General features: G+C 42.4%; 2 protein-coding genes across 3 annotated transcripts in view; one reads left to right on the top strand and one right to left on the bottom strand.

The window, feature by feature from the left end:
- Positions 1-5,030, top strand: part of SLC30A7 (solute carrier family 30 member 7) — a 42,598-nt gene extending 37,568 nt beyond the window's left edge. The window contains exon 11 of the mRNA XM_077332871.1: positions 454-5,030. Coding sequence (XP_077188986.1) covers positions 454-501 — 48 coding nt within the window. The 3' untranslated portion in view covers positions 502-5,030. The remainder of the gene's footprint in view (positions 1-453) is intronic.
- A 664-nt stretch (positions 5,031-5,694) lies between these two features.
- DPH5 (diphthamide biosynthesis 5) overlaps positions 5,695-13,627 on the bottom strand; it is a 30,760-nt gene continuing 22,827 nt past the window's right edge. For both annotated transcript variants that reach the window (XM_077332863.1, XM_077332862.1), the window contains exons 6-8: positions 9,764-9,803; positions 7,320-7,423; positions 5,695-5,919 (exon numbers count right to left, since the gene is read on the bottom strand). In XM_077332863.1, the coding sequence (XP_077188978.1) occupies positions 5,717-5,919; positions 7,320-7,423; positions 9,764-9,803 (347 nt within the window). In that variant the 3' untranslated portion in view covers positions 5,695-5,716. The remainder of the gene's footprint in view (positions 5,920-7,319; positions 7,424-9,763; positions 9,804-13,627) is intronic.

The raw sequence follows: 13,627 nt of genomic DNA, 5'->3' as shown, positions 1-13,627 counted from the left end.
GAAGCCTAGGATTGAATTCTTGTGAAGCACTTAACATTGTGGCCCAGTTTCTGTGAGAGATGGGGATATTGTCTGCTGGTGGGGGGGGGGGAGTGGGGAGGACTCCCCAGAGGCAGAGAAACTAAAGGAGGAGTGTATGGCTTTAGCAAAAGGTTCAGAAAGGGGAACTGAGGCAAGAAGAAGCTGTTGAGGGAGGTTCCTTCAGAGCTGGAAGTAGTTTAAATTGTTTACAGGCCCTGGCTCAGGGGTTTGTCCTGCCTCAGGTGAAGAAGAGAGGGTGCTTGTTAACATAGGCCCCCATCCTCAAACACCGCCTGGAGCAGGGGGGCAGTTGTAAGCTTCTAAACAGTTTCCTAGCCCATTTTAAAACAAAAGCATGGCAGGCAGATTTGTGGAACTAGTTTATGTTTCTAGAATTGTATTCTAATGTGGTTTGTTCTTCTGTATTTGCAGGCTGGAGTCAGACAACTCTATGTACAGATTGAATTTGCCACTATGTAGCACATACCTTACTGTTCCCTTTGGACCAAAGTTTTCTAGTACTGTAATGGTTTAAGACTTTGTACTTTCAGTGGAACAGAGGCCCCTTCTTCTCAACATTTCTCCAAACCCGAATAGAGACTGCCAACTTTTGGCTGCATAACGAGGAAAGAAATTGAAAGGGTACAGACCTGGATCTTCATGAACCCCAAACGTTTTGTGAATTATTTGCTGAGTTCCAGCAGCAAACTTAATAATGTGGTATTGTAATCATTGGTTATGCTTTTTCCGAAGCTGCTGAAACTATTGCTCAATCCCACAAAGCCAGTGTTGTTATGGGAAGGGGGTTGAAAGAAAATTTTATTTTGCTCATATGTCACAGTGGTTGACATTCTACAACCTGACTGTATGTTAAGACTGTTTGTACTTTTGCAAACTTAATGAACCAAACCATATTGGGTTTTAGTGCCTTTCTATCAGAATATCTGCCAGCACAGATATGGAACATTGGGGGAAATTTGTATTGATTTTTATGGCTACTACTTGTCCCAATAGAATTCTTGCTTGTGATTGGTGTGACTTATGTGTAATTGCATAACAGTAGCTATTTGATTCCCTTCTGACTATTACATTTTAAATTTCCGTGGAGGTGACTCTTCAGTTTTATAATGCAAAGGTGAAACGATTTCAGGAGGTTTGTTTACAAAGTGCTTGATTACCAAGAAGTACTACCAGACTGATAGTGCCTCAGCTCTCTCACAGTCCTGTAAAATTACAGTGTTCAGTCATTAGGCTTGAGGAAACCCTGCATGAAAGGGTCCTTGGCCCTTTCTGTTTTTCTTCTTTCCTTTGCAGACTTCTTAACTTTTACATAAGCCACGCTGCTGCAAAGATTATTAGTTGACATGCTTTTTAAAAAATGTGGCACTTGGAAAGGATGCTTTGTATGTACCACCTCTTCCTGGTGTTATTGGCTGAGGAGGGGGTGCTCTTCCTTGGCTGACTAAATTGGAAAATGAAAGCTTTATAGATGCTGGCTGATAGATGATACGAATTTTGGCTTCCAGTTCCTCGTTGCACCTAGGATTCGCAAGCACTTCAGTCTGGAACAACCTAAAATATTCAGCCAGAATGTTTGCCCAAGAAATTCCACAGGCCTCTATCTGCAGTAGTGCCTAGAGTTATATGTGGATTATCATGGAACATAATTGGTTTTGCAGAATCATAGACTGCATGTATTGAAGGTGGGCAATGCGTTTGAGTTTAAAACCAGCCACAGTTTTTTTCAGCAAACCCCTATGGCACTTAACAGCAAGCGGTTGTTCTATGGTTCAGCCAACATCTGCTCGAAGCTGCCATCTTTCGTGCTTTGTCTCAATTTGAGGTTTCTTTTGAACTTTACAGGAGCTCCATAATCAATATTTTCCCCACGGGTTCCTCCTATAATGCTTAAAGGCCTAGCGGGGCTGGTCACATGAGTCATGCCTCTGGAATCTGTGCTCTTTTGCTCATAGAACATCCAAAGGGCATCTCAGACGCAGAATTACAAGTATCTCATGAATGGTTTTCTTTGTGTCTAATGTGGAAGCTGATGATGGGGACAACTGAGATATGTGCTAGGAAGCACTCCTTACTCAGAAGAACAACGGAGAAACATTCCTTTGACAGAAGCCATTCCCTTGGTTTTCCAAAGGCTGCTTGCCCAGCTGCGTGGAGTAATCAAGACAAGGTTGCTTTAAGGAAAAACCAGCTTGCTGCTTGATGATGTCATTGCTTCTCCAAAATACATACACAGCAATGGTGTTTCTCAATTCCACCTTAGGTATTTCTGATGCTTACAATAGTGAGTTTGCTAGAGTAATGTCTAGCACGGCCATTGTTTTATGAGAATAAAACACCCTTGTAAACTCATTTCAACCCATTGTTGATCTTAGGTCATCTCTTATGGGCTCCTTAAGTGCCAGCCGTGCTTTGCTTGCTGCCAATTTAGCAAGACCCGAGCTATAATTCAAGATGTGAAGATGCATCTTGGCCCGTGACTTTTCTACAGCAGTGTGCCTGGACGGCATTCCTTTCCATGGGACGCATTCTTTAGGGACTTGTAATACAGCTCTAAGAAACTTAAATTGTACAGGCTCTAACAAGGAGGTGCCAGAAGCAGGGGAACCAAGAAATGTTCCATACAACATCTGTGCAGATGTTTTTGCCTGGAATAGCCTAAGAGCAGCTGGAGATTTCTTTAGCATGTGATATACAGTGTAACTCGGTTTGACATACACAGTGTGCCAAATATCAGTGCCATACATCATTCTTGAGTCACAATAAGTTCATACGGTCTCTACATGGAAACAATCTACCTGAAAAATAGAGTAATATGTGAAATGGCTCTTAGTCCAGCTCAGCCCTGTCTAGTTCACCAAAATGAGCTTTTTTCGTCAAAAACAAACGCCTGTCTCTGCATCTCAGCACTTCACTTACACGGTCAGATGAAGGCTTCCGTCACCTGAGAGTGCATCCTAAATCACTGGGTGTGGCTGCTTAGACTCCTTTTAGTGGTATTAATCTGCTGAAGGCTTTTTTTTATTTGGCAAGGAAGTAATCGTCTTGTTGACTCTTCTCAACCCTGTGACACACATCGATGCTTGTTAAATCATAGTCTCCCAAACACACAACTTTGAAATTTGTGTTTATCTGTTTTTGAAGGCATAGATGAATGTAGTGCATTGCTGTGGTGCAACCCACATTCCAGTGCAGCCATGTCACTACCCAGTAAACCAAATGTGCAGATTTGTCTCCATCAGAACATAAGCTTTTCAGTTTAGCGGAATGAGACTTTATTATAATAGGATGTCTGATCTTGGAAAGAAAACAAAGTATCCTGCCATCTAGTAATAGGATGGTGTTTATGGCCAAGTAAATGGGTTCAGCGTTCTTTTTTTTTTTCACGGAAGGCAGTGATAGATGTCTCGAGACTCCTGTATTTGTCTTCCTTTAGCAATCTGTCAGTAATTACAGCGGTGTGCATATATTGGGAGGGGGAGGGGGAGGTCAGTCCTGTTTATCAGCTGAAATTATTAGAATTCAGGAAAGTGAATAAATATTAATACTCTTTTTTTTAATTGCCATAATGTATTTCTCAGGCACTGAAGAGGTCACAGTTGTGAATGTTTCTTCCTGTTTTCCAAATTGGATGTTATAGCCAGGCCCTCAGTATAGGGCACAGAAGGAAAACATGCATTTGTACTTTAATGCAGTTCAAATAGTGATTCCCCAATTTTTAATTTTCAAGTCAGACTTAACTGCTCCGGTAAATGATTTGCTGCACAATCCTAGCAGAGGTGGGAATCATCTCCTTAGTCCCCCCTCCCCTGATATATATTTCTATTGTGTAGCAGAAAAACATTTGTAAAAGTGAAAGCGTCCAATCGTTTGGACATTTGACCAGCAAATGAAATGTTCTGCAATTCTGTGGTCTAGGTTTTGAAGTAATTTGAAGGATTAAACCTGAAGCAATGTTGAGTGCTAACTGTATTTTACCAAGTCCACATGCGTGCACACACATGCAAATACAAAATAAGAATTTAGTGATTGGCAGCTGTGGTCCCTAGTCATGGAGACATTGTATCTTCATCATTAACCTTGTGGGGAAACAGTACAGCATCAACCTTTGTTGTGCTGCTTTGTTCTGGCAAACATGGCTGTCCTGATTTCAAGAAAATGAAGAACGTTGGACTATGGCCTGTCCACTTTCTGATCAAGTTGCTTTACTTTGTTGACCTTGTCCTGGTTATTCTACGTAGCTATTCCGTTGCGTTTTGAAGAAATCTTTCTCCAATGTACAATTCTGTGTTCCTCATCATCCTCCCTTCCCCAATCCTGGTTGCTCTTTCCTATTGTAAATGCTTGATTTTCACTGTCCTTGCACTTAAGAACTGTCCCATTAATTTTCTGTTTAACAAACCATCATAATGGCACTCTGTTGAAAACACACAGCATACATGCCAAATCTCCGCTGGCAATCGAAAATGCCTTGACCAATACAAAATAACCCTTTACAGTGACTACTGCCTCACAACTTTTTGTTTGGGATCAGTGTTGGGTGTGAAATGCTTAACAGAAGCCACGTTTCATTGTAGGCATCCCAGAAGTCTCTCATGCAGGAAGTGGTGAGCACAGTGATTTTATTGCCAAAATTTAACCTATGAGTTCTAGAGTGGACTGGCTGGTCTGTGAAATTCTGAGTGGCAAAATCTTGCTGAAACTCTTATTTCCTAAATTGCACATGAGGCAAGAACCTTGCTGTCATCAGCCTTTATAACTGTAGGATATGAGTTCCCTGTTAGGTAAATTCAAACAGGTGACATCAATGATTGTATTTGGTATCTGGGAATACTGAAGTGAGTAGCCAGTTTGACTTGCCTAAGTGCAATATTGGATATTTTAATGTGTCTTTTTCTACTTGAATACATACTATTAAATATTTAAACAACTATGTTTGAGACAATACGATCATTTTCCTACCAATAAACTTCCCTTTTACAAAGTCCAAAGGCTGTGCATATACTTCCTTAGTCTCCAGTATTCCTATTGTGCCCCTCGAAGCCACTCAACTATCACCATGTAGGTAGTTGCAAATAACTGTGGAAATAATTTAACTCCTGATATGGTGAAGACAATGCACTGGTGCATTTTTTTTGACTGGTAGGATGGACCCATTGCAAGATGAAAGTGCAATGTTAGGAGAAGGATTCAGAGGACCCATTTCATGGATGTAGTGACAGGTTGGCAACAGTGGGTGGTGTTCAAGGTGGTACTTACCCCAGCTGTTATAATCACAGACTTTGCTGCTAGCTATAGCTTCGTTCTCACCAAAGTGAGTCAATCCTGTGCTCAGGTTGTACCTCTTCACATACTATGTCAGCCTTTCTCAACTTTTTTACCTTTAAGGAAATCTCTTGAAACATTCTTCAGGCTTCAAGTAACCCCAGAAGTGGAGCATTTGTGCAGAATATGGTTGGGAAGCATAGCTGTGTACATATCCACCAGGGCCCCTGTCCCCTACCTCCAGAGGCCCACCACTAGCCATTGGAGGGGGGATTTTTGACATGACCATATGTGATCATACCACCCAATAAGTGTACCCATTTGTGAAAATTAAGAAAGCCTGCTCTAAGTGGTGGCTACTGTGACCGAAGAAAAACTTCTACATGAAGATCAGCTGTATAGAAAGTTTTATTCAGTTTTCAAATATGACTTTATTTACAGCAAAGAGTTTAAGCATCTCTATTTCCAGTGGATGTAGAATGCCGGTTATGATCATAGAGTGTAGAGGACCTCCAAGTTCTAATGTGGTCATTTCCTGTAGCGTGCCTGAAGCAATCTTTTGATCTACCCCACCCACTCTTGCTAAGCCAACACATATGGTATCTTCTGTAACTTCTGTAAAAACAATCGAGAAGAGAATGTTACTAGGAACAAAACTCAGCACATGCCTTATTGATCCAGGAAATGGCTCTGTTGTCTTCCCCTATAAAGAGAGAGACCAATAATGGCCTTGCAAAATCCTTGTTTTACTCTTAAGCAGGCAGACCAGTGCAGGGACTTGTTTGAAGATAATGGAATACGTTGCTTAAGCATGAACCATTGTTACAAATAGGATGTGGTAAAAAAATGGTACAGGACAAACCCAGGAAGCAAGCTGTCATTGTTCTGTGGGGCATAAGAATTACTGGTAGAAGTGACGTAAGTTACTAGATATACAAAAGCTGGATTTTGCCCGGAAACTGGGGACTCACTGAAGGCTTACAATGAAGGAGGAAAACTGTTTGACAGTGCTCTCTCTATGCAATATAAATTGACAAGTAAATCAAATGAACTGATTACAGATTAGGAACCACTGCTATGTGCAATTCACAAAAGAAAAGAAGTGATGTAGAAGTTTCTCGGGAGCATGACAAGAGTGAACTGGCTTCTCTCCATAGAACCTGTAAAGCTAATGTTTATATGTTCCGTCCCAACTACTAAAGCTACTGAGCTAAAACCCCAAGAGATTTTGGACTCCCCCCCCCCCCAAGACAGAATACTATAATAGAATCATAGAATAATAGGGTTGGAAGGGACCTCATGGGTCATCTAGTCCAACCCCCTGCACTATACAGGACACAACCCTATCACTCACCCACTGTAACCTGACACCCCCTTAAGCCTTCACAGAATCAGCCTCTCCGTCAGATGGCTATCCAGCCTCTGTTTAAAAGTTTCCAAAGATGGAGAACCCACCACCTCCCAAGGAAACCTGTTCCACTGAGAAACCGCTCTAACCATCAGGAATTTCTTCCTGATGTTTAGACGGAATTTCTTTTGAATTAATTTATTGGTTCTGGTCCATCCCTCCGTAGCAAGAGAGAAAAACTCTAGTCCATCCTCGATATGGCAGCTTTTTAAATACTTGAAGATCGTTATCAAATCCCCTCTCCGTTGTCTCCTCTCCAGGCTAAACAGACCAAGTTTCCCACCTAAAATGCTTTCTCTTAATTTACATGCTTTTGGATAGCTTTTTCTATGGGGTCAAGAAATGAATGAGGCGTTTCCCACAACTGGAACGATGAGTAAAACCATAGCAGTGTATTAATAAACTCCACATGGGACTGGCTTTTCCACCTATCGAGACCATTCGGTGGCCTTAGTGGTATGCTGCTAGTGCCCCTGATGTTCATCATGGATTGGGGAGTATCTGCCAATTTTGCTATGGCCTCTTTCCATCATAAGCCACTCCAAAGCAGCATGCTCCTTCTGGGTGTCTAGTCTCAGAAGATGGAGGCAAGAACTGACTCTCATACCTGGTTCTTCCCCTTCTTGCCTTCTGTTCTGAACAATGGCAAGAAGCTGTTCAGCTGCTTCTTTCACTCTCATGTACCGTGGCGGTTCATAGATTTTCTTCCCCCTGAAGAAAGACAGAACGTAGGCAGTGGCTCAATCGTCGCCTCATCACAGTCTGTAAGCAATGCTTGAATATGACTGTGTTCCCTTTCACAGTAGCCCTGTTCACAAATACACTTGAATGTTTTTTGTGTGTGCACTGTTATTCTAATGTTACATTCACTGTATGTATTGTTGGATGTGATTTAACCTCCACATCCATCTAAGTACTGGCCCTTGATTTCATTTATAAAGTGAACACATACTGGCTCTTTCTTATAAACACCTGTACATGCATTTGCTATTACCCGTAAACAGAGTTAATGCTGCAGTATGGTTTGGTGGAAGGCCTTATAAAAGCCAAGTTCTGGCAGAAGGAAGGCACTTCCCCTAGGGAACTATTTCTTTCCCTAACAACATCTCTGCCATTGGATACCATCTAGCTGTGTGTAATGACATGAGGTAGATTAATGACATACAACCACCAACATTTGTAACAGATAACATTTTGATAATATAGCACAGGCTTTTAAATTCTCATGGAGACCAAGTAAGAATTGACAAAAAAACCAGAAAGGAGGTAGTTCCAAAAGAAAAGGATTCCCTTTTCCTTTCAGGCCATTTGTAGCTTTAAAATACACACTTTTTCCAGGGTATTAACTTTCATGAGCTTCACTTTGAGACTGATATTTAATGCTGATTGCAAAATTAGAAATGGCAGCAAGTTGTCATGTTTGAACAGATTGCGTTCCTGTCTTCCTTCTCCGGTGGCAGCCCTTTGAGTGCCTCTGGATTCTCACAAGCAGGCCATAAAGTTGATGTCCACCTTTTGCTTTCTGTTTCATGCTTTCTGTAATCAAAGATCTATCATTACCACCTTACTGGTATTTGAAGGCCCTACAGCTCGGTTATTTTCTCTGTCTTCTCTGTTTCTTAGCAAGTGATGCAGAACTAAAAGCAGATCTCTAGGAATTTGTGGGTTAGAGACTAGTGGATGTTGATTTTCTGCCTCTTTGATCAATGGAGGACACAAGACAACCTTTTGCTGCCTTGAAGGTTTTTAAATAGCTCAATCCAGGAATAGTTTTCACTATGGAAGAGCTGTAGTGCAAATATAAGCAGGATACCCCATGGGCTTCCCAGTCAAAGAGCTCTGCATATACTCTGATGAGCTGCCCTCAACAATGAAGTTGGTGGGAAGGATCCCTCCAAATCAGGGCCACCCCAAGTGGCTGTTCTGAAGCTTTCAGTCTTGTCATGCATGCTATAATTCCTAAACTTAAAATACCCTCCATTTCTGAAAGAAATGCACTGCAATAGAAAAAACAGATTCTACTTCAGTCACATAGTTTTAAACCCCTGCTAATGTACAGCTACCTACCCTTGCTTTAGAGAGCCCGTCTCCAGTGCCAAACTGAAAAGGAAGCCTGTATTTTTCTTCCATATACTATATAGTTTCATAATTATAGACCCAAAAGCCAATTCTCAAAGAGTTGTTTTCTATTGAGTTTGCCAACTCTGGATTTGGCCATAGAACATTTATGTAGCATTTCTAAAGTAAATTTCCATCAGACATCATCAGATGGTATGAATGTGAACTGAAAGAAAAGTGAGGACATGCCCCACAATGAGAAATTGTTCCAGCAGAGACGAGCTGGTGGAGACGACAGGGGAAGTCGCCTTGCGACCTTGGCTTGTCTCTTAGGTTAACAATGCTGAATAATCCACAGGAGGAAAAATAAAGACTATTGCAGAAAAAAGGACCTGAGGTCATAGCCAGCTCTGCTTCGTGTCCTTTTTGCAGGCAAGCATATGTTCTGCATCTGAAAGAAGTGGAATTGGTAGCTTGGCTGACCATGCTAGCCTTGCAGATGGAGGATGGCACGCAAAAGGGATTAAGCCAGACTAGATGTCATTGAACCGGCAGGAAGACAGGCTCATGGAGCTGGCACAGAGAGACCTGATTTCATAACAGAAATTTAAAGAGGAGAAGGAAGTGCATGATTGTGCATCTGCCCCTGAATCAAATTTCCTCCTTCTGTCTTAAGTAGAGCCAAGAAAGATGCTGGCAGCCATTAACTAGGTTTCCCCTTTAGTCAGAATTATTAACAACACTCAAACCTTGGTCAAGAATCTTGCTTCAATGGGAAGATGTCCTTCACTGCAGCAGGTATTTATTTTTTTGTGTGGTGGGGGGATGACCTCCCCTCTCAACCATGTATATTATTTTGTCCACTCCTTGTACCTTAAGAATTTTTAATGTAGTTTAGCCTTTAGTTACGTGCCAGCAATAAACTGAATTGCCTGCACAGAACAGTCCTTGCTATGTATTGAAATCACATGCATTTCTGAAAAGTCAGCTCACCTCATGAGATTCTCCAAAGACTGATCCTTTACTTTAATGTCTGCAAAAAAACAACATTTAACATACATTTTATGTTCAGCACAATTAATACTATTTTCACAAACATTTAATATCCTTCAGGATATTTTTTTCTGCATCTGATAACTCCTTCTAATACACAGCTATCTATCGTGGACACACAGTTCCATGATTTTCACTCCCTCCCAGGCACTACTTGTCATTCTGCATTATAGGATAGTATCAACTGTATATAGTTAAATGGGTAGAATTACAGCAAGGTCAATCAGTACAAGAATGGGTAGCTTTTAACTGAAGCCTATTAAATATATGCTGTGATTGACATAGCAATTATAGGAAGTAAATTACTTATTATTATTTATTACCACCACTCTCAGCAAGCCAGCTCGTGGTGGGTAACACAACAGTTCAAGTACAATAAAAGCCCCCCCAAAAACCTCTTTAAAATCCCATATACTTTACAAAAAAAGGACAAGATGGCAGCAGTAAAAATCTAAGCCCTCCCTGAACAGGAAGGACTACTAGCTGGGTGATGAGGGAGTGCAACAACTGGCCACATCAGGTGATAACAGCGCAGTGATGTATCTTCCCCAGGGGCCACCAATAAATCTCTCTCCAGCACTGGCCTCATCCATAGACCTGGAGGAAGAGCTCTGTCTTGTAGGCCCTACAAAAAGTAAGAAGCTCTCCCAGGGCCTGCAGCTCTTCCAGGAGCTCATTCCACCAGGTCGGGGCCAATACCGAAAAGGCCCTGGACCTGGTCGAGGCCAGGTGAGCTTGTCTGGGGCCGGCAATGACCAACAAGTCGGTGCCCGCAAAGCACAGGACCCTGTGGGGGGCGCATAGGGCGACACGCCACAAAGGGCCTTAATACCAAAATCTTGAACCTGATTTGGGCTGCAACTGGCAACCAATGCAGCTGCCTCAGCACAGGCTGGATATGGGCCCTCCAAGGTGTTCCTGCGAGGACCCTAGCTGCTGCATTTTGTACCAGTTGCAATTTCCGGGTCAGAGAAAAGGGCAACCCCATGAAGAGCGAGTTAGAGAAATCAATTCTGGAGGTAACCGTCACATGGATCTCCATGGCTAGGTGCTCATAAGACAGATAGGGTACTAGAAGCCATGCCTGGTGAACATGGAAAAATGCCTGGCTGGCTACTTTCTTGTCTCCAAGCAAATCGTAAATTCCTTTTGGTAACTCCAATCCAAAAATATATAGGAATTATCCAGAGTATTCCAAATCAATAACGGATCTTTTTATTTCTTCTTTTTAAATCATCCAAAATCATAACAGAAATACATCACAACCAAAACAGGTTTGTAGGTAAATAATATCCTGTTTTCCCAAACTTCCTCAGTGATTGTGATCCTTCATAATATTTTCTTAATATTTTCACTGCTCCATATTAATTATCACATGGACTCTCCTAGGTCTAGCTAATTAGGACCCAAAAGCATGATGAGCTGGGAAAATGGGATATTATTTACCTAGGAACCCATTTTGGTTGTGATTTATTTCTGTTATGATTTGGATGGTCATCCAAGATCACCCCCAAATTCATGGCCTGGGGCACAGTGATCAGTTGTGTCCTGGCCAGAAAGGCTGTGTCCTGGCTTTCTGATCCACTCCATTCCTCCCCAGCCATAGGACCTCCATCTTGGAGGGGTTGAATTTCAGACGCTTCTGCTCAAGCCATCCAGTCACTGCTTCCAAACATCTGGCAAATGGTTCCGGGGGGGGGGGGAGAGTACAGGTGGATGCCCATGAGGAGATAGAGCTGGGTGTCATCAGCAGATTCCATACCAGCTGAGCCTGAGGGCACAAATATATTGAAAAGAGTGGAGAAGAGCACTGCCTCCTGAGGAACTTCACAAGGGAGCTTATAAGAGTGCGATAGTTCTTTCCCCACTGCCACCCTCTTTGTCCAGTCCTGGAGAAAGGAGCATAGCCAACTAAGGAACCACACATCCCCCCATATCCCCATCCCGGCAAGGTGATGGGCCAATAGCTCATGGTTGACTACAGCAAAAGCGGTCAACAGATCTAAAAATAGGAAAATGCTCTGTTATATACTATTCAGAGCAAAGTTAATCAAAAATTTTGATTGCTTTATTAAAGCTTAAGAAGCATGGGTGAGCCATGGGCAGGAGCCAGGGACCATTATACCATAAGATTCAAAGCTCTTTCCTGTCACAAATTCTCAAAACATATTTTGAGAGGGTGTTTAAAATATCCTGTTGTCTATTACAGATGCAACACAACATTTTGTAGACTGTGTTCTCTGTTGTAATTGTTCAGGCAATGTGGTTAGCAAAGCCTGTTGCAAATTAGCATTAGATCACTGTCAAATGTGGCTAGATGGGTTATTTCATTGTTTTAAGCTTGGAAATACTCAGCTTTTGTTAGCCTCTTCAAAGAAAACAATTTCAGTGGAAAATATCCGCTTGGATCCCCTGAGCTACCAGTGCCTGCAAACCTACCTTCCCTCCCTCTTCCCTGAGCAGCTTCTTAAAAAGGTGGTGCTTGGAGTTATGGGAGCTCTGGGAACAAAATAGGAATGGGGCAACAGGGGGAAATCACACCGCCCCAATTCTTCCACTGGCCAAGTTTCCACTGAAGATGCAAGGTAGGAATACGGATGATGTCATCTCCTAATCCACCCCCCTCCTCACATTCATCCATAGGACTCATGTGATTCCCAGCATGAACTATTCAGAGGTCTTGGAAAGTTGCTGGTGGAGGGGGCCAATGGAACAGATCTGTGACTGTTGTCTGTTGTGGGTCTAACCCATTAATGTGTGTCTCTGTGTTAAGTGCTGTCAAGTTGCTTCCGACTGATGGGGACATTCTCCCAATTGTGGCCAATTGTTAGCAGCTTCTCTTGGGTCTTGCAAGCTGTGGGCTGTGGCTTTCCTCTTTTCCTGCTGCCTTCAATTTTTCCTAGCATTATTGTCTTTTTCAGTGATTACTGCCTTCTCATAATGTGACCAAAGCAGGATAGTCTCAGTTTATTTATTTTAGCTTCTAGGGAGAATTCAGGCTTGATTAGGTCTAGAACCCACTTATTTGCCTTTTTGGGAGGGGATGGATAGCTGAGATACTTCACTGTGTCTTTATATCCCTGTTTCATTAAAGTCCTGATCTGGATGGCCCAATCTAGTTCAATCTCATCAGATCCCAGAAGCTGGCTAGTATTTTGATAAGATCCTCTCAAGGAACACCAGAATCATGATGCAAAGGCAGGTGATAGCAAACCAACCATCCATCCATCTGCATTTATATACTGCTCTTCCTTGTGGCTCAGGATGGCATACAGAGAACGTTTGATGGGTAACAGAGTACATGTAAATTTAGTGGTTGTCAACAGTTTTAACAACAATTTTAGCAACAATTCTAACAACAGACATAACCTAATAAGGCAAGCTAGTATCAACAATCATAGTGTCAAAATCAACCATAGTATGATATAGCATATTTCAGGTATGTTACTTCTTTTGCAGTCCCGTAGAGTGTGCTCATCTGGTTAGGGGGGGGGGGGGGCTCAACAGATGCTATCATTGGCCTTGGCCAAACAGTTGCCATAAGAGCTCTATTTTGTAGGCCCTGCGGAACTGTGGTAGCTCAGACAGGGCCTGGATCTCCTCTGGGAGTTTGTTCCACCAGGTGAGGGCCAGGATACAGAATGATCTGGCCCTGGTTGAGGCCAAACTTGCTTCCTTGGGGCCAGGGATCACTAGCCAGTTGGTATTGGCTGAGCACCATGCTCTTTGGGGGTATAGGCAGAGAGGCGGTCTCTCAGGTATGCTGGACCCAAACTGTGTATGGCTTTAAAGGTAATTACCAAG

Source organism: Paroedura picta, chromosome 4 (genome assembly GCF_049243985.1).
Source record: "Paroedura picta isolate Pp20150507F chromosome 4, Ppicta_v3.0, whole genome shotgun sequence".
Lineage (NCBI taxonomy): Eukaryota > Metazoa > Chordata > Lepidosauria > Squamata > Gekkonidae > Paroedura > Paroedura picta.
Note: the sequence above shows the minus strand (reverse complement) of the source record. Positions and strands in the feature narration are given on the sequence as shown.